This window comes from Ranitomeya variabilis, chromosome 3 (assembly GCF_051348905.1).
Source record: "Ranitomeya variabilis isolate aRanVar5 chromosome 3, aRanVar5.hap1, whole genome shotgun sequence".
NCBI lineage: Eukaryota > Metazoa > Chordata > Amphibia > Anura > Dendrobatidae > Ranitomeya > Ranitomeya variabilis.
The window spans coordinates 282109705-282131780 of record NC_135234.1 but is presented as its reverse complement, the minus strand read 5'-3'; the positions used below and the strand labels follow the sequence as shown (position 1 = coordinate 282131780).

The 22076-nt window shown below is 44.2% G+C and overlaps 1 protein-coding gene across 3 annotated transcripts in view; it reads right to left on the bottom strand.

Annotated features, from left to right (window-relative positions):
• The window catches only part of C3H3orf52 (chromosome 3 C3orf52 homolog), a 410314-nt gene that overhangs the window by 162739 nt on the left and 225499 nt on the right, over window positions 1–22076 (bottom strand). For 2 of the 3 annotated variants that reach the window (XM_077295509.1, XM_077295510.1), the window contains exon 2: window positions 1449–1572. In XM_077295509.1, the coding sequence (XP_077151624.1) occupies window positions 1449–1572 (124 nt within the window). Of the gene's footprint in view, window positions 1–1448; window positions 1573–17240; window positions 17612–22076 lie in introns of all 3 variants that reach the window. The other variant, XR_013223819.1, reaches the window with a different exon arrangement.

Here is a 22076-nt window from a genome sequence, read left to right as displayed (position 1 = left end):
CAATGGGACTTGTAGTCCCATCGGACGATGCCTGTACAGACACAAAGACCCCCAGGGTGCCCCCACATACCCCAGAGAGGCCCATACAGACACCCGAGAGGCCGCACAGACCCCCGCCAGACCTCACAAGCCCCCCGGCAGGCCGCACAGACAGCCTGCAGGCCACTCAGACCCCCCGGCAGGCTGCACAGACCCCCAAGAGGCCATGCAGACCGCCGGCAGGCAGCACAGACCCCCGGCAGCCCGCACAGAGCCCTGGCAGGCACGCACAGACCCCCACGGTCCCGCACAGACCCTGCCCGCACAGAGACATGCAGTCTCTGCCCACACTCCATTATAGTGCATTGTTGCACTATGGGAACTTCCGATTCCGGTATCCGATATCGCAAAAATATCGGAACTCGGTATCGGAATTCCGATACAGCAAATATCGGCGATACCCGATATTTGCAGTATCGGAATGTTCAACACTAGTCACAAGAAAACATTCTTAGAATCAGTGGGATTTACTGAAGTGTTCCAGAACCTCATAAAGTGACAATGGTAAGAATTGTAAACATTGGCCTGGTCATGTAAGAGAAAACAGGCTTCAGGGTGAAGGAGTGAATTTTCTGAGACCTGTAGTGTTTTCATTTTTGGGGATCTGGAGCTGGGTAAGGGATTATTTTTTACGATCTTAGCTCACATTGTCAGTGATCCCATTTTGGGGTAGATACGTTGTTTTGACCACCTCATTACATTTTATTGCAATATTACGGTGGCCCAAAAAAGTAATTCTAGAATTTAATTTTTTTCTTGTTACGCCATTTACCAATATGATTTATTTACTTTATATTTGATAGATCGGACATTTCTGAAATCAGCGATACCAAACACGTGTAGTTTTTTATTGTTTTGTTTTCAGTGGGAAAAAGGGGAACGAGTTGACATTTTTTTCTTTTTTGTATTGAATAGTCTCCTTAAGAGACTTGAAGGTGCAATTGTCCAATTGCCTGTGCTATACACAGCAGGGCTTCACCACTGCTAAGTATAGCAAAAATCACGATCTCCTATGAACGTCATCCACGAGCCGGCAATCACTGGAGTATGGTAATGATAGGTATGCCAGACTACTAAGACGCGGTAGCACCTCCTGGACTGCAAATACCTGAGCGACATTGTGATAAAGACCCTAGAGATGTTGAAACGTCTCATGTATCATTGCCGCATATCTCACAGCACGTTTTGCCATTTTGCACATCTGCTTGCACTCTAATAAAGTTTTTTTGCATCACCTGAAATAAGAGCGTGCATTTCTCCTACCTCAAAACTAAACAGAAACATCACAAATGAGGTTCCAAACATGCACAAAATTGGAAATGGCTGCAAAGCCCAAAACGAACTACAAAATTAATTGTAATACAGACATTTTTAGGGACTACGTGTAGGTGTGTTTTAGCTTTACTTACTTGAATATAGTATCAGACTGCTAATTGTTACAAGTGCGAGCAATAAAAATATAATTACTATCCAAAACTTTGGGTTCTGAAACCATTTTTTTTTCTGCTTCTTCTGCACGTTTTCCACATTATTCTAAAATAAAAAAAATAGTATTAATTGTAATAGAGAGAATCAACCTAAATAGCTTTACTATTTATAGCTCATAACTGGTAGTAGTGGAACACCGTTGTACCTGTGCAGCCTGAGGAGATCTATGCAATCAGCAAGTGGGAATACTAACAATTGTTGCAGGAAATAATATTTCTATCCAGCTTCAACAAATGTCCCTAAAGCTATTACTGCTGGTAAGTGCGACTGCGGGATCGCAAACAAACACCGTATTGTGTGACGTCACACTCTTTCGCAGCGCCGCCGTCCATTTTGGATCCAGGGGCGCTACCAGCCGGAGTGCCCCTGGCTATACATACACGGCCTCTCCCTCCCTCATTGCTGCTTCTCTGACAGCCCGTGGAAGTGTGTGAGTCTGTCTCCACGGACGCAAGGATCATCGCAGCAAGATCACTCCATGTAGGATCTAATGCCGACCTAAAGGCTGAGTGAGTACTGCTTATTTCAAGCACAGTAGCACTTATTCACCAATGAGGGCATCTTAGATTGTTTTACAAGCAGTTCAAAGCTTGTCATATGGTTGTTCTGTCTCCGACATCTAATCTGTTATATCTGATTAGGGAATGAACCTAAAGGTAACGTCACACTTAGCGACGCTGCAGCGATACAGACATCGATTCCCATCGCTGCAGCATCGCTGTTTGGTCGCTGGAGAGTTGTCACACAGACCGCTCTCCAGCGACCAACGATGCCGAGGTCCCCGGGTAACCAGGGTAAACATCGGGTTACTAAGCGCAGGGCCGCGCTTAGTAACCCGATGTTTACCCTGGTTACCAGTGTAAAATGTAAAAAAAACAAACACTACATACTTACATTCCGCTGTCTGTCCCCCGGCGCTGTGCTTCTCTGCACTGTGTAAGTGCCAGCCGGAAAGCAGGGCACAGCGGTGACGTCACCGCTCTGCTTTCTGGCCGCTGTGCTTACACAGTGCAGAGAAGCAGAACGCCGGGGGACAGACAGCGGAAGGTAAGTATGTAGTGTTTGTTTTTTTTTACTTTTACGCTGGTAACCAGGGTAAACATCGGGTTACTAAGCGCGGCCCTGCGCTTAGTAACCCGATATTTACACTGGTTACCATTGTAAAACATCGCTGGCATCGTTGCTTTTGGTGTCAAACACGACGATACACGCCGATCTGACGACCAAATAAAGTTCTGAACTTTCAGCAACGACCAGCGATATCACAGCAGGATCCAGATCGCTGCTGCGTGTCAAACTCAACGATATCGCTAGCCAGGCCGCTGCAACGTCACGGATCGCTAGCGATATCGTTTAGTGTGACGGTACCTTAAGACATTTTTCAGACCAGTATCTGAACTGGTCCTACTGTTGCCTTCAGAAGAAAGGCATAGTTGATGTCAGATGAGGAGTGTTTTGTGTTTCCGACATCTGATCTGTCATATCTGATTATTTGTTTACATAATTTTGCAGTCATTTATTAGTATGAGTACAGAGAAACTTGCATATTCATAAACTTTATTTGTCTGTACTGTTTTGGCTCTCTCTAGCGGCCAGAGTTATGGTTGCAGTCCTATTTTCTGTTTTCTATCTCTTATGTCTGATTCTCCTCCCCTTTGCAATGCATTGTGGTAGCTCAGCCTCCATTTTCCTCTACTCAGCATTCAGGAAGGCACATCTCCATTTTAGTCCCCCTTGTGATTGCATTGTATGTATTATGTGTTTAATGGTAAATCTCTGCTCCAACATTTTTCTAGCTTAGTCAATTGTATCCCTAGGTCAGTTTCTAGCTTTGTAATGTTCATGCATAATGTACCATAAGTGTAGTATGTATTTCTGCTGTACCATGCACTGATTGTATGTATATGATTGTTTACAGTTTCACCGCGCCATATACTATCACGTTCAATAAAAGCACAGACTTAATCACAGTCTCCTTATTGGACTTCGAAATAGCAGTTTAGCTGCCTGTATAGCTACATGAGCCTGCCTCATTTAGTGAGGACAGAACAATGAAACGGCAGCAGGGCCGGACTGGGACAAAAAAGCAGCCCTGCCACACAAACCCCACCAGCCCAGAAACTATAACACTCCTCACCCCAATCAGTGAAGTTTGCGTCACTTTGTTGTGCCCCTCACTCTCCTAAAAGGAGATATTTGAAGACCCACATGTGATTGGCGCCACAGTGAGTATGCTCGACCACAGCTGCATTTACATGGTGCTCTACAGAGCTCCGATCTTCAGGAACATGGGGGTCCCAGAAGTCGGATCTCCAGCAATTGGAAAGTTATCCCCTATCTAGAGGAGAGGGGGTAACTTGGGATAATTCATTTAAACAGTATTTCCAATATTTTATTTGGCCATAGTAATATTGAAAATACTAAACCAATATTGACCCTCCCAAAGTCCAATGTAGCCTCTTCGACAACAAGACAGGAGAAGTGGTACTGTGCAGTGTATACAGGGTCAGCTCCAGTTTTTGTGTGTTCTGGGGAAAAGAGTCTCAGTTGGCCTCTTTAACACATACCACAATTCACAACGTACAGATACAGCAGAGAAATATAGGTATAGTACAATGCCAAAGATTTCACTTTTTACATTACATGAGTGATATCTATTGTAAATTCTACTATAGGTCAGAAACTGGACAGTATAGTCCTCCATACAGTATTATGGGCATCACATAGTCCTCCATACAGTATAATGAGCCCCATAAAATGCTCCATTCAGCATAATGAGCCCCATATATTCCTGCTTACAGAATAATGAGCCCCATATAAGGCTCCATACAGTATAATGAGTCCCATATATTGCGCCATACAGAATAATGAATGGCATAAAATGCTCCATGCAAAATATTGAGCCCCATATATTGCTCCATACAGAATAATGAGCCCCATATGCTCCATACAGTATTATGGGTAGCACATAGTGTTCCATACAGTATAATGAGCCCCATATATTGTTCCATACAGTATTATGGGTACCACATACTGCTCCATACAGTATAATGAGCCTCATATATTGCTCCATACAATATTATGAGTACCACATACTGCTCCATACAGTTTAATGAGCCCCATATAATGCTCCATACAGAATAATGAGCCCCATATAATGCTCCATACAGACTAATGAGCCCCATTTAATGCTCCATACAGTATTATGGGTACCACATAGTGCACCATACAGTATAATGAGCCCCATATATTGCTCTATACAGTGTTATGAGTATCACATAGTGCTCCATACAGAATAATAAGCACCATATAATGCTCCATACAGTATAGTAAGCCCCATATATTGCTCCATACAGAATAATGAGCCCCATACAATACTCCATACAGATTAATGAGCCCCATATATTGCTCCACACAGTATTATGAGCCCATATAATGCTCCATACAGTATTATGGGTACCACATAGTTCTCCATACAGTATAATAAGCCCCATGTATTGCTCCATACAGATTAATTAGCCCCATATATTGTTCCACACAGAGTAATGAGCCCCATATAATGCTCCACACAGAATAATGATCCCCATATATTGCTCCGTGTAGTATAATGAGCCCCATATAATACTCCAAACAGTATAATGAGCCCCAAACCTTGCTCCATACAGAATTGGCCCCATATAATGCTCCATACAGAATAGGTCCCATATATTGCTCCATACAGTATATGATGGGCCCCATATAATGCTCCAGTATATGGTGGGCCCTGTATATTGCTCCAAACTCCGAACAGAATGGGCCCCATATATTGCTCCATACAGAATAGGTCCCATATATTGCTCCATACAGTATATGATGGGCCCCATATAATGCTCCAGTATATGGTGGGCCCCGTATAATGCTCCAAACTCCGAACAGAATGGGCCCCATATATTGCTCCATACAGAATAATGAGCCCCATATAGTGCTCCATACAGATTAATGTGCCCCATATACTGCTCCATACAGAATAATAATCTCCATATAATGCTCCATACAGTATTATGGGTACCACATAGTGCTCCGCCTAGAGTGTGCTCACTTGCGGCGTTCCAGCACGGCAAAAGCGCGCATTGCGGCTCTGCAGCGCCGATTCCGCCTTCCGGAACATCGCATCATATGTGACCTACCTACCAGGTGGAATTCCACGTTACATATGTTGGAGCGGTTGTGTGAGCAGCAGCAAGCAGTAATGGAGTACCAGCTGCATCAGGCGCAAAGAAGTCGCACTCCGCGCCGTTCAGACTTCACTACCACAGAGTGGGCCACTATGAAGGACGTCTGCCAGGTTTTGCGTCCCTTCGATTATTCCACGCGGATGGCGAGTGCAGATGATGCACTAGTCAGCATGACTGTCCCCCTTATCTGCCTGCTTGAAAAATCACTGCAAGCGCTAAGGGATGATGTTGTGGAAGAGGTGGAGGATGAGGATTCACCATTTCCATCATCTTCTGGACAGTCAGCGCCATACAGCTCCATACAGAATTGGCCCCATATAATGCTCCATACAGAATAGGTCCCATATATTGCTCCATACAGTATATGATGGGCCCCATATAATGCTCCAGTATATGGTGGGCCCTGTATATTGCTCCAAACTCCGAACAGAATGGGCCCCATATATTGCTCCATACAGAATAGGTTCCATATATTGCTCCATACAGTATATGATGGGCCCCATATAATGCTCCAGTATATGGTGGGCCCCGTATAATGCTCCAAACTCCGAACAGAATGGGCCCCATATATTGCTCCATACAGTATAATGGGCACCACATAGTGCTCCATACAGTATAATGATCCCCATATATTGCTCCATACAGAATAATGAGCCCCATATAGTGCTCCATACAGATTAATGTGCCCCATATACTGCTCCATACAGAATAATAATCTCCATATAATGCTCCATACAGTATTATGGGTACCACATAGTGCTCCATACAGGTTAATGAGCCCAATATATTGCTCCATACAGAATAATGAGCCCCATATAATGCTCCATATAGAATAATGATCCACACATATCGCTCCATGCAGTATAATGAGCCCCATATAATGCTCAAAACACTATAATGAGCCCCATATAATGCTCCAAACAGTATAATGAGCCCCATACTTTGCTCCATACTGTATGGTCCCCATATAATGCTCCATACAGAATAGGTCCCATATAATGCTCCAATACAGAATATGATGGGCAGTATATATTGCTTCAAACAGAATGGGCCCCATATAATGCTCCATACAGAATAATGATCCCCATATATTGCTCCGTGTAGTATAATGAGCCCCATATAATACTCCAAACAGTATAATGAGCCCCATACCTTGCTCCATACAGAATTGGCCCCATATAATGCTCCATACAGAATAGGTCCCATATATTGCTCCATACAGTATATGATGGGCCCCATATAATGCTCCAGTATATGGTGGGCCCCGTATATTGCTCCAAACTCCGAACAGAATGGGCCCCATATATTGCTCCATACAGAATAGGTCCCATATATTGCTCCATACAGTATATGATGGGCCCCATATAATGCTCCAGTATATGGTGGGCCCCGTATATTGCTCCAAACTCCGAACAGAATGGGCCCCATATATTGCTCCATACAGTATAATGGGCACCACATAGTGCTCCATACAGTATAATGAGCCCCATATATTGCTCCATACAGAATAATGAGCCCCATATAGTGCTCCATACAGATTAATGTGCCCCATATACTGCTCCATACAGAATAATAATCTCCATATAATACTCCATACAGTATTATGGGTACCACATAGTGCTCCATACAGATTAATGAGCCCTATATATTGCTCCATACAGAATAATGAGCCCCATATAATGCTCCATATAGAATAATGATCCACACATATCGCTCCATGCAGTATAATGAGCCCCATTGTCATGATCTCCATGGCCAGAGAACTAGCATAAGCCTCTATAGGAACAAGCTCTTGGAAGATGTAACTATACTGACCATGAACTAAACCTACCGCATCATCTAGAAGTAGCCAGGTAGCATGTCCTACTTTTTATCCCTATATGCCCAGCGCCGGCCGGAGAACTAAATAATGCTAGCAGAGGGAAATATAAGACCTGACTCACCTCTAGAGAAATGCCCAAAAAAAAGGAGACAGAGGCCCCCCACATATATTGGCGGTGATATGAGATGAAACAACAAACGCAGCAGGAAAATAGTTTTAGCAAATTTGAGGTCCGCTTTCTAGATAGCAGAAGACAGAAAGCATACTTTCATGGTCAGTAGAAAACCCTAACAAAACACATCCAGAAATTACTTTAGGACTCTGGCATTAACTCATAATACCAGAGTGGCAATTCCTGATCAACAAGAGCTTTCCAGACACAGTAACGAAACTGCAGCTGTGAACTGGAACCAAAATACAAAAACAAAACATGGACGAATGTCCAACTTATCTAGTAGATGTCTGGGAGCAGGAACAAGCACAGAGAGGCTTCTGATAACATTGTTGACCGGCAAGCATCTAACAAAGAAGCCAGGTTATATAGCGACACCCAGATCTAATCAGAACAGGTGAACAGGGAAGATGATGTCACAAGTTCAATTCCACCAGTAGCCACCGGGGGAGCCCAGAATCCAAATTCACAACAGTACCCCCCCCTCAAGGAGGGGGCACCGAACCCTCACCAGAACCACCAGGGCGATCAGGATGGGCCCTATGAAAGGCACGAACCAGATCAGAGGCATGAACATCAGATGCAGTGACCCAAGAATTATCCTCCTGGCCATATCCCTTCCACTTGACCAGATACTGGAGTCTCCGTCTGGAAACACGGGAGTCTAGGATTTTTTCCACAACGTACTCCAACTCACCCTCAACCAACACCGGAGCAGGAGGCTCAACGGAAGGCACAACCGGTGCCTCATACCTGCGCAATAACGACCGATGAAAAACGTTATGAATAGAAAAGGATGCAGGGAGGTCCAAACGGAAGGAAACAGGGTTAAGAATCTCCAATATTTTATACGGACCGATGAACCGAGGCTTAAACTTAGGAGATGAGACCCTCATAGGGACAAAACGAGAAGACAACCACACCAAATCTCCAACACAAAGCCGAGGACCAACACGACGGTGACGGTTGGCAAAAAGCTGAGTCTTCTCCTGGGACAACTTTAAATTGTCCATCACCTGCCCCCAGATATGATGCAATCTCTCCACCACCGCATCCACTCCAGGACAATCCGAGGATTCCATCTGACCGGAGGAAAATCGAGGATGGAACCCCGAATTACAGAAAAACGGGGAAACCAAGGTGGCAGAGCTGGCCCGATTATTGAGGGCGAACTCCGCCAATGGCAAAAAAGCAACCCAATCATCCTGGTCAGCAGACACAAAACACCTCAGATATGTCTCCAGGGTCTGATTAGTCCGCTCGGTCTGGCCATTAGTCTGAGGGTGAAAAGCAGACGAAAAAGACAAATCTATGCCCATCCTAGCACAAAATGCCCGCCAAAATCTAGACACAAATTGGGTTCCTCTGTCAGAAACGATATTCTCAGGAATACCATGCAAACGAACAACATTTTGAAAAAACAGGGGCACCAACTCGGAAGAAGAAGGCAATTTGGGCAGGGGAACCAAATGAACCATCTTAGAAAAACGGTCACACACCACCCAGATGACAGACATCTTCTGAGAAACAGGCAGATCTGAAATAAAATCCATCGAGATGTGTGTCCAAGGCCTCTTAGGAATAGGCAAGGGCAACAATAATCCACTAGCCCGAGAACAACAAGGCTTGGCCCGAGCACAAACGTCACAAGACTGCACAAAGCCTCGCACATCTCGTGACAGGGAAGGCCACCAGAAGGATCTTGCCACCAAATCCCTGGTACCAAAAATTCCAGGATGACCTGCCAACGCAGAAGAATGCACCTCAGAGATGACTTTACTGGTCCAATCATCAGGAACAAACAGCCTATCAGGCGGACAACGATCCGGTCTATCCGCCTGAAACTCCTGCAAGGCCCGCCGCAGGTCTGGAGAAACGGCTGACAAGATAACTCCCTCCTTAAGAATACCTGTGGGGTCAGAGTTGCCAGGTGAATCAGGCTCAAAACTCCTAGAAAGGGCATCCGCCTTAACATTCTTAGAACCTGGTAGGTACGATACCACAAAATTAAACCGAGAAAAAAATAATGACCAGCGCGCCTGTCTAGGATTCAGGCGCCTGGCGGTCTCAAGATAAATCAAATTTTTGTGGTCAGTCAATACCACCACCTGATGTCTGGCCCCCTCGAGCCAATGGCGCCACTCCTCAAACGCCCACTTCATGGCCAAAAGCTCCCGATTCCCAACATCATAATTCCGCTCAGCGGGCGAAAATTTACGGGAAAAGAAGGCACAAGGCCTCATCACGGCGCAGTCAGAACTTTTCTGCGACAACACTGCCCCAGCTCCGATCTCAGAAGCGTCGACCTCAACCTGAAAAGGAAGAGTCACATCAGGCTGACGCAACACAGGGGCAGAAGAAAAACAGCGCTTAAGCTCCTGAAAGGCCTCCACAGCATCAGGGGACCAATTAGCAACATCAGCACCCTGTCTAGTCAAATCGGTCAATGGCTTAACGACATCCGAAAAACCAGAAATAAATCGACGATAAAAGTTGGCAAAGCCCAAAAATTTCTGAAGACTTTTAAGAGAAGAGGGCTGCGTCCAATCACAAATAGCTTGAACCTTGACAGGATCCATCTCAATGGAAGAGGGAGAAAAAATATATCCCAAAAAGGAAATTCTCTGAACCCCAAAAACGCACTTAGAACCCTTGACACACAGAGAATTAGACCGCAAAACCTGAAAAACCCTCTTGACTTGCTGGACATGAGAGTCCCAGTCATCCGAAAAAATCAGAATATCATCCAGATACACTATCATAAATTTATCCAAAAAATCGCGGAAAATATCATGCATAAAGGACTGGAAGACTGAAGGGGCATTAGAAAGACCAAAAGGCATCACCAAATACTCAAAGTGGCCCTCGGGCGTATTAAATGCGGTTTTCCACTCATCCCCCTGCCTGATCCGCACCAAATTATACGCCCCACGGAGATCAATCTTAGAGAACCACTTGGCCCCCTTTATGCGAGCAAACAAATCAGTCAGCAACGGCAATGGGTATTGATATTTAACCGTGATTTTATTCAAAAGCCGATAATCAATACATGGTCTCAAAGAGCCGTCTTTTTTTGACACAAAGAAAAAACCGGCTCCTAAGGGAGATGACGATGGACGAATATGTCCCTTTTCCAAGGACTCCTTTATATATTCTCGCATAGCAGTATGTTCAGGCACAGACAGATTAAATAAACGACCCTTTGGGTATTTACTACCCGGAATTAAATCTATAGCACAATCGCACTCACGGTGCGGAGGTAGTGAACCCAGCTTGGGTTCTTCAAAGACGTCACGATAATCAGACAGGAACTCAGGGATTTCAGAGGGAATAGATGATGAAATGGACACCAAAGGTACGTCCCCATGAGTCCCCTTACATCCCCAGCTCAACACAGACATAGCTCTCCAGTCAAGGACTGGGTTGTGAGACTGCAGCCATGGCAATCCCAGCACCAAATCATCATGTAGATTATACAGCACCAGAAAACGAATAGTCTCCTGGTGATCCGGATTAATACACATAGTCACTTGTGTCCAGTATTGTGGTTTATTATTAGCCAATGGGGTGGAGTCAATCCCCTTCAGAGGAATAAGAGTTTCCAAAGGCTCTAAATCATACCCACAACGATTGGCAAAGGACCAATCCATAAGACTCAAAGCGGCGCCAGAGTCGATATAGGCGTCAGTAGTAATAGATGACAAAGAGCAAATCAGGGTCACAGATAGAATAAATTTAGACTGTAAAGTGCCAATGGAAACAGATTTATCAAGCTTTTTAGTACGCTTAGAGCACGCTGATATAACATGAGTAGAATCCCCACAATAGAAACACAACCCATTTTTCCGTCTAAAATTCTGCCGCTCGCTTCTGGACAGAATTCTATCACACTGCATGCTTTCTGGCGTCTTCTCAGTGGACACCGCCAGATGGTGCACTGGTTTGCGCTCCCGCAGACGCCTATCGATCTGAATGGCCATTGTCATGGACTCATTCAGACCCGCAGGCACAGGGAACCCCACCATAACATCCTTAATGGCATCAGAGAGACCCTCTCTGAAAGTAGCCGCCAAGGCACACTCATTCCACTGAGTAAGCACAGACCATTTACGGAATCTTTGGCAGTAAATTTCAGCTTCATCTTGCCCCTGCGATAGGGACATCAAAGTTTTTTCTGCCTGAAGTTCCAAATGAGGTTCCTCATACAGCAAGCCCAAGGCCAAAAAAAACGCATCCACATTGCGCAACGCAGGATCCCCTGGTGCCAATGCAAAAGCCCAGTCTTGAGGGTCGCCGCGGAGCAAGGAAATCACAATCCCAACCTGCTGTGCAGGGTCTCCAGCAGAACGAGATTTCAGGGACAAAAATAGCTTACAATTATTTCTAAAATTCTGAAAGCTAGATCTATTCCCTGAGAAGAATTCCGGCAAAGGAATTCTCGGCTCAGATACCGGAGCATGAATAATAAAATCTTGCAAATTTTGTACTTTCGTGGTGAGATTATTCAAACCTGCAGTTACACTCTGAAGATCCATTATTAACAGGTGAACACAAAGCCATTCAAAGATTATAAGGAGAGAGAAAAAAAAGAAAGACTTCAGCATAGACAGACTGGCAAGTGATCCAATTAAGAGCACAGAGAAAAAAAAAAAAAAAAAACTCTCAGCAGACTTCTTATTTCTCTCCTTTCTCAGCCAAGGATTTTAACCCTTTAGTGGGCCGGTCAAACTGTCATGATCTCCATGGCCAGAGAACTAGCATAAGCCTCTATAGGAACAAGCTCTTGGAAGATGTAACTATACTGACCATGAACTAAACCTACCGCATCATCTAGAAGTAGCCAGGTAGCATGTCCTACTTTTTATCCCTATATGCCCAGCGCCGGCCGGAGAACTAAATAATGCTAGCAGAGGGAAATATAAGACCTGACTCACCTCTAGAGAAATGCCCAAAAAAAAGGAGACAGAGGCCCCCCACATATATTGGCGGTGATATGAGATGAAACAACAAACGCAGCAGGAAAATAGTTTTAGCAAATTTGAGGTCCGCTTTCTAGATAGCAGAAGACAGAAAGCATACTTTCATGGTCAGTAGAAAACCCTAACAAAACACATCCAGAAATTACTTTAGGACTCTGGCATTAACTCATAATACCAGAGTGGCAATTCCTGATCAACAAGAGCTTTCCAGACACAGTAACGAAACTGCAGCTGTGAACTGGAACCAAAATACAAAAACAAAACATGGACGAATGTCCAACTTATCTAGTAGATGTCTGGGAGCAGGAACAAGCACAGAGAGGCTTCTGATAACATTGTTGACCGGCAAGCATCTAACAAAGAAGCCAGGTTATATAGCGACACCCAGATCTAATCAGAACAGGTGAACAGGGAAGATGATGTCACAAGTTCAATTCCACCAGTAGCCACCGGGGGAGCCCAGAATCCAAATTCACAACACCCCATATAATGCTCAAAACACTATAATGAGCCCCATATAATGCTCCAAACAGTATAATGAGCCCCATACATTTCTCCATACTGTATGGTCCCCATATAATGCTCCATACAGAATAGGTCCCATATAATGCTCCATACAGAATATGATGGGCAGTATATATTGCTTCAAACAGAATGGGCCCCATATAATGCTACATATATAATGGGCCCCATATGATGCTCCATATATAATGGGCCCCGCATGATGCTCCATTATATGATGGGCCCCATATGATGCTCCACATATAATGGGCTCCATATGATGCTCCATATATAATGGGCCCCAAATTATGCTCCAGTATATGATGGGCCCCATATATTGCTAAAAACATTAAAAAACAAACACACATTGAAATACTCACCTCTCCTCGCTGGCCGCTGCTTTTCTCTGGACTCCTCAGTGTCGGCGTCTTCGGGCTCTCTGCACTGTCACAGAGAAGGAAGAAGAAGACCAGGTTTCTTGTGGCCGCGCTGGCTACACAACGATGGAAATTTTCTTAAAAGCTTTATTGTGCCGAGGTGTTTCGTGGCAATCTGCCACTTCCTCAGGGCCAAAAACAATAATAATAAAAAAATAAAATAAAAACAAAAACAATGAGGATTCCACCAGCAAAGAGCCGGATCCTATGATACATGTGGATTTGAAAGGGAAATCCAGATTCTACCCAGTTCAAAGTCAGGATCATCACATGAAAACCTTTACTGATTTGGTCCTAGAGGACTTCAAGGGACTAAAGTTAGAAGAAAAACAACATAAAAAAATAAGAAAGTCTGGTGGCAACCTCACTGAGTTGGAATGGAAGCAATTTCCACCCTGAAAAATAATAGGGATAATATCATAAGAGCGGCAGGTAAGGGAAAAGGGATATCCATCCAAGATAGAAACATCTATCTAAAAGAGGTGCATCGCATACTTTCAGATACCAGCACATATGGGCTATCCAATATGGACATATACAATAAATCCATACATACATACAATGAGTTAATCAAAGATGGAGTGTCATTGGGGATTTTAAACAAACATGAGAAGGATTTCTTGCGCATGAAAGATCCAGCAATGGCATTCTTATACCATCTTCCCAAGCTGAACAAAAATAGGACGCCCGATCATCTCCGGGATTGGTGCCCTGACCTCAAATCTAGCAGCCTATATAGATGGAATTATGAACCCCAAAGTAAGTCATTTGAAAAGTTTTTTTAAGAGATTAGACACATTTAATTCAAATCATTGAGAACATCAGGTGGGAGGAGTCCTATTTATTTATATCTATGGATGTAACAGGACTATATACGAATATTGACCATGTGATAGGTCTGGAATGTTTTGAACTGTTTGTCGCTTTTTATCATGAGAGGCATGACCTTCATTTTGAATAACAATCTCTGCACTGTGACTGTTCAGAGCAGAGGGCACACAGACGTCATGTCACCGCACCCTCTGACCTGAAACATCACAGTCAGAAGATGCCGCAACGGAGGAGCGGGAAGAGCTAAGTATCACAAGTGCAGGAGCCCTGAGCAAGCGGGGGACGGGTGGACTCTTTATTAGCCCATGTGGCAACATTTCAGTTCCACAGGAAAAAAAAGGTTATGTTATGGATCTGAAACATTGCCACATGGGCTAAGAAAAAGTCCACCACTTTTTTCACAATTTATCGAAGTGCTTATATATATATTTTTATATGCACTGCTCAAAAAATTAAGGGAACACTTAAACAACAGAATATAACTCCAAGTAAATCAAACTTCTGTGAAATCAAACTGTCCGCAACACTGTTTGACAATCAATTTCACATGCTGTTGTGCAAATGGAATAGACAACAGATGGAAATTATTGGCAATTATCAAGACACACTCAATAAAGGAGTGATTCAGCAGGGTGGGGACCACAGACCACATTTCAGTACCAATGCTTTCTGGTTGATGTTTTGGAAAATTTTGAATGTTGGTTGTGCATTCACACTCGTGGTAGCATTAGACGGACTCTACAACCCACACAAGTGGTTCAGGTAGTGCAGCTCAACCAGGATGGCACATCAATGCGAGCTGTGGCAAGAAGGTTTGCTGTGTCTGTCAGCATAGTGTCCAGAGGTGCTACCAGGAGACAGGCCAGTACTCCAGGAGACATGGAGGGGGCCGTAGGAGGGCAAAAACCCAGCAGCAGGATTGCTACCTCAGCCTTGGAAGGCAAGGAGCAGCAGGAGGAGCACTGCCAGAGCCCTGCAAAATAACATAGTAACATAGTAACATAGTAACATAGTTAGTAAGGCCGAAAAAAGACATTTGTCCATCCAGTTCAGCCTATATTCCATCATAATAAATCCCCAGATCTACGTCCTTGTACAGAACCTAATAATTGTATGATACAATATTGTTCTGCTCCAGGAAGACATCCAGGCCTCTCTTGAACCCCTCGACTGAGTTCGCCATCACCACCTCCTCAGGCAAGCAATTCCAGATTCTCACTGCCCTAACAGTAAAGAATCCTCTTCTATGTTGGTGGAAAAACCTTCTCTCCTCCAGACGCAAAGAATGCCCCCTTGTGCCCGTCACCTTCCTTGGTATAAACAGATCCTCAGCGAGATATTTGTATTGTCCCCTTATATACTTATACATGGTTATTAGATCGCCCCTCAGTCGTCTTTTTTCTAGACTAAATAATCCTAATTTCGCTAATCTATTTGGGTATTGTAGTTCTACCATCCCCTTTATTAACTTTGTTGCCCTCCTTTTTACTCTCTCTAGTTCCATTATATCCTTCCTGAGCACTGGTGCCCAAAACTGGACACAGTACTCCATGTGCGGTCTAACTAGGGATTTGTACAGAGGCAGTATAATGCTCTCATCATGTGTATCTAGACCTCTTTTAATGCACCCCATGATCCTGTTTGCCTTGGCAGCTGCTGCCTGGCACTGGCTGCTCCAGGTAAGTTTATCATTAACTAGGATCCCCAAGTCCTTCTCCCTGTCAGATTTACCCAGTGGTTTCCCGTTCAGTGTGTAATGGTGATATTGATTCCTTCTTCCCATGTGTATAACCTTACATTTATCATTGTTAAACCTCATCTGCCACCTTTCAGCCCAAGTTTCCAACTTATCCAGATCCATCTGTAGCAGAATACTATCTTCTCTTGTATTAACTGCTTTACATAGTTTTGTATCATCTGCAAATATCAATATTTTACTGTGTAAACCTTCTACCAGATCATTAATGAATATGTTAAAGAGAACAGGTCCCAATACCGACCCCTGCGGTACCCCACTGGTCACAGCGACCCAGTTAGAGACTATACCATTTATAACCACCCTCTGCTTTCTATCACTAAGCCAGTTACTAACCCATTTACACACATTTTCCCCCAGACCAAGCATTCTCATTTTGTGTACCAACCTCTTGTGACCTCCAGCAGGCCACAAATGTGCATGTGTTTTGCACAAACAGTTAGAAACCGACTCCATAAGGATGGTCTGAGTGCCCGACGTCCACAGATGGGGGTTGTGCTCACAGCCAAAACACCATGCAAGATGCATGGCATTTGCCACAGAACACCAGGATTGGAAAATTCGTCAGTGACACCCTGTGCTCTGCACAGATGAAAGCAGGTTCACACTGAGCACATGTGACAGAGTCTGGAAATGCTGTGGAGAGTGATCTGCTGCCTGCAACATCCTTCAGCATGACCAGTTTGGCAGTGGGTCAGTAATGGTGTGGGGTGGCATTTCTTTGGAGGGCAACACAGCCCTCCATGTGCTCGCCAGAGCTAGCCTGACTGCCATTAGGTACCGAGATGAATACTCAGACCCCTTGTGAGTCAATATGCTGGTGCGGATGGCCCTGGGGTCCTCCTAATGCAGGACAATGCCAGACCTCATGTGGCTGGAGTGTGTCAGCAAGATGAAGGCATTGAAGCTATTATACTTGCCAGCCTTTTCCCCAGACCTGAATCCGATTGAACACATCTGGGACATCACGTCTCGCACCATCCAGCAACGTCACACTGTACCTCATACTGTCCAGGAGTTGGCAGATGCTTTAGTCCAGGTCTGGGAGGAGATCCCTCAGGAGACCATCCGACACCTCATTAGGAGCATGCCCAGGCGTTGTAGGGAGGTCATATAGGCACGTGGAGGCCACACGCACTACTGAGCATCAATTCCTTGTCTTGAGACATTTCCACTGAAGTTGGATCAGCCTGTAACTTCATTTTCCACTTTGTGCTTTGGCAAAATTAAGAGACCATTGCAAAGTGTTAAGTTTATCTGATTTTTCTCTTTATAGGTATATTTTTGAGTAGAATGTAAATTGTTCTTTTAGTCTATAAACTTCTGACAACATGTCTCCGAATTTCCAAGCAATAAATTTTGTATTTTTTTTCTGAAAAAGAAAAATGGTCAAAATAAAAACAAACAAACAGTGCTTTCAGACCTCAAATAATGCAAAGAAAACAAGTTCATAATCATTTAGAAACAACAATACTAATGCTTTAACTCAGGAAGAGTTCAGAAATCATTATTTTGTGGAATAACCATGATTTTTATTCACAGCTTTCATGCATGCTTTCCACCAGTCTTTCACACGGCTTCTGGAGCAAAAATGTAAGCAGTTCTTCTTTGTTTGATGTCTTGTGACTATCCATCATCCTCTTGATTACATTCCAGAGGTTTTCAATGGGGTTCAGGTCAGGAGATTGGGATGCCCATGACAGGGTTTTGATGTGGTGGTCTCCTAATTTTTGCCAGAGCTGTATATATACACACACATTATACACTATATTAAGACAGCATTATAGTATACCATTAAATCTGTGTATAATCACAGTATCAAATATATAATGTACAGAACAGACCAAAAGTTTGGACACACTTTCTCATTTAAAGATTTTTCTGTATTTTCATGACTATGAAAATTGTACATTCACACTGAAGGCATCAAAACTATGAATTAACACATATGGAATTATATACTTAACAAAAAAGTGTGAAACAACTGAAATTATGTCTTATGTTCTAGGTTCTTCAAAGTTGCCACCTTTTGCTTTGATGAATGCTTTGCACACTCTTGGCATTCTCTTGATGAGCTCCAAGAGGTAGTCACAGGGAATGGCTTTCACTTCACAGGTGTGCCCTGTCAGGTTTAATAAGTGGGATTTCTTGCCTTATAAATGGGGTTGGGACCATCAGTTATGTTGTGCAGAAGTCTGGTGGATACACAGCTGATAGTCCTACTGAATAGAAAGTTAGAATTTGTATTATGGCAAGAAAAAAGCAGCTAAGTAAAGAAAAATGAGTGGTAATCTGTTATGATCTGGTGACCTTGGAGCCGCATGAAACTTTCTCTGGAGTCGGTGGAACCTGTACTGACTGCAAATCCTGAACTAACACCGCAACTAGAAGTAGCCGTGGGGTGTGCCTAACATACCCTAGACACCTCGACACAGCCGGAGGACTAAATACCCCTATAGATGGAAATAGGAATGCTACCTTGCCTCAGAGCAGACCCCCAAAGGATAGGCAGCCCCCCACGAATAATGACTGTGAGTAGGAGAAGAATAGACACGCAGGTAGAAAACAGGATTTAGCAAAAGAGGCCACTCTAGCTAAATAGGAAAGGATAGGACAGATTACTAGGTGGTCAGTATTAAAACCCTTCCAAAAATATCCACAGCAGATAATACAAAATGTTCCACAATCTAACTAAAGACATGGAATGTATATCTGCCACTCCAGAGAATCCAGCAAGACTGAGAAAATACTGACACAATCTAAGCTGGACAAGAAAACACAAAGAATAGCACTGAATTGTGAAGCACACAACATGTGTGCCACAAGGAAAAAAAAACAGACACTTATCTTTGCTGATTTGGCAGAAAGGCAGGAGGAACCAGGCAGAGGTCCTACACCTCCCAACAACAATTGACAACTGGCAAGGACAAATGAATCCTGCACGCCTAAATAACCCAGTCAGAACTGCAATCAGCAGATACACCTGACCAGGACTGCAACTCAGGGGCAACTGCATTACCACCTACAACCACAGGAGGAAGCCCAAAAGCAGAATTCCCAACAGTACCCCCCCCTTGAGGAGGGGTCACCGAACCCTCACCAGAGCCCCCAGGCCGATCAGGACGAGCCAGATGAAAAGCATGAACCAAATCAGCAGCATGGACATCAGAAGCAAAAACCCAAGAATTGTCCTCCTGGCCATAACCCTTCCATTTGACAAGGTACTGAAGCCTCCGCCTCGAAAAACGAGAATCCAAAATCTTCTCAACCACATACTCCAACTCCCCAACAACCAAAACAGGGGCCGGAGGATCAACAGAGGGAACAACGGGCACCACATATTTCCGCAATAAAGATCTATGGAAGACATTATGGATAGCAAAAGAGGCCGGAAGCGCCAATCGAAAAGACACCGGATTAATAATCTCAGAAATCCTATAAGGCCCAATAAACCGAGGCTTAAACTTAGGGGAAGAGACCTTCATAGGAACATGACGGGAAGACAACCAACCAAATCCCCAACCCGAAGCCGGGAACCAACACACCGACGACGGTTAGCAAAACGTTGAGCCTCCTCCTGAGACAACACCAAATTGTCCACCACATGAGCCCAAATCTGCTGAAACCTGTCAACCACAGAATCCACACCAGGACAGCCAGAAGGCTCAACCTGCCCAGAAGAAAAACGAGGATGAAAACCAAAATTACAAAAAAAAGGCGAAACCAAAGTAGCCGAACTAGCCCGATTATTAAGGGCAAACTCGGCCAATGGCAAAAAGGCCACCCAATCATCCTGATCGGCATACACAAAGCATCTCAAATAAGTCTCCAAAGTCTGATTAGTTCGCTCGGTCTGGCCATTTGTCTGAGGATGAAATGCAGAAGAAAAAGACAAATCAATGCCCAGACTAGCACAAAAGACCCGCCAAAACCTAGAAACAAACTGGGAACCTCTGTCGGACACAATATTCTCCGGAATACCATGTAAACGAACCACATGCTGAAAAAACAACGGAACCAACTCTGAAGAGGAAGGCAATTTAGGCAAAGGCACCAAATGAACCATCTTAGAAAACCGGTCACAAACAACTCAGATAACTGACATCCTCTGGGAAACCTCAAGATCAGAAATAAAATCCATAGAAATATGCGTCCAGGGCCACTCAGGGACCGGCAATGGCAAAAGTAACCCACTAGCACGGGAACAACAAGGCTTGGCCCGCGCACAAGTCCCACAGGACTGCACAAAAGAACGCACATCACGTGACAACGAAGGCCACCAAAACGACCTACCAACCAAATCTCTGGTACCAAAAATACCAGGATGACCAGCCAACACAGAACAGTGAACCTCAGAAATCACTCTACTAGTCCATCTGTCAGGAACAAACAATTTCCCCACAGGACAGCGGTCAGGTCTATCAGCCTGAAATTTCTGAAGAACCCGCCGTAAATCAGGGGAAATGGCAGAAAGGACCACCCCTTCTTTCAGAATGCCGACCGGTTCAAGGGCCTCAGGAGAATCAGGCAAAAAACTCCTAGACAGGGCATCAGCCTTAATATTCTTAGAACCCGGAAGATACGAAACCACAAAATCAAAACGGGAAAAAAACAAGGACCATCAAGCCTGTCTAGGACTCAGCCGTTTGGCAGACTCGAGGTAAATCATATTCTTATGATCGGTCAGGACCACAATACGGTGCTTAGCTCCCTCAAGCCAATGTCGCCACTCCTCAAATGCCCACTTCATAGCCAACAACTCCCGATTGCCGACATCATAATTGCATTCAGCAGGTGAAAACTTGCGGGAGAAAAAGGCACACGGTTTCATCAAAGAACCAACAGAATCCCTCTGAGACAAAACGGCCCCTGCCCCAATCTCAGAAGCATCAATCTCAACCTGAAACGGAAGAGAAACATCTGGTTGGCGCAACACCAGAGCAGAAGTAAATCGGCGTTTAAGCTCCTGAAAGGTAGAGACAGCCGCAGAGGACCAATTCGCTACATCAGCGCCTTTCTTCGTCAAATCAGTCAAGGGTTTAACCACGCTGGAGAAGTTAACAATGAAACGGCGAAAAAAATTTGCAAAACCCAAAAATTTCTGAAGGCTCTTCACGGATGTGGGTTGAATCCAATCATGAATGGCCTGAACCTTAACCGGATCCATCTCCATAGATGAGGGAGAAAAAATAAAGCCCAAAAAAGAAACCTTCTGCACCCCAAAGAGACACTTAGACTCCTTCACAAACAAAGCATTGTCACGAAGGATCTGAAATACCATCCTGACCTGTTCCACATGAGACTTCCAATCATCGGAAAAAATCAAAATATCGTCCAAATATACAATCAAGAATTTATCAATATAAGTCCGGAAGATATCATGCATGAAGGATTGAAAAACAGATGGAGCGTTAGTGAGCCCGAATGGCATCACAAGGTATTCAAAATGGCCTTCGGGCGTATTAAACGCAGTTTTCCATTCATCACCCTGTTTAATACGAACAAGATTATATGCCCTCCGAAGGTCAATCTTCGTAAACCAACTAGCCCCCTTAATCCTAGCAAACAAATCGGAAAGCAAAGGTAAAGGGTATTGAAACTTGACCGTGATCTTATTCAAGAGGCGATAATCAATACAAGGTCTCAAGGAGCCATCCTTCTTAGCAACAAAAAAAAAACCTGCTCCCAATGGTGAAGAAGATGGCCGAATATGCCCTTTCTCCAAAGACTCCTTAACATAACTCCGCATGGCGGTATGTTCAGGCACAGACAGGTTGAAAAGTCGACCCTTAGGAAACTTACTGCCTGGAATCAAGTCAATAGCACAATCACAGTCC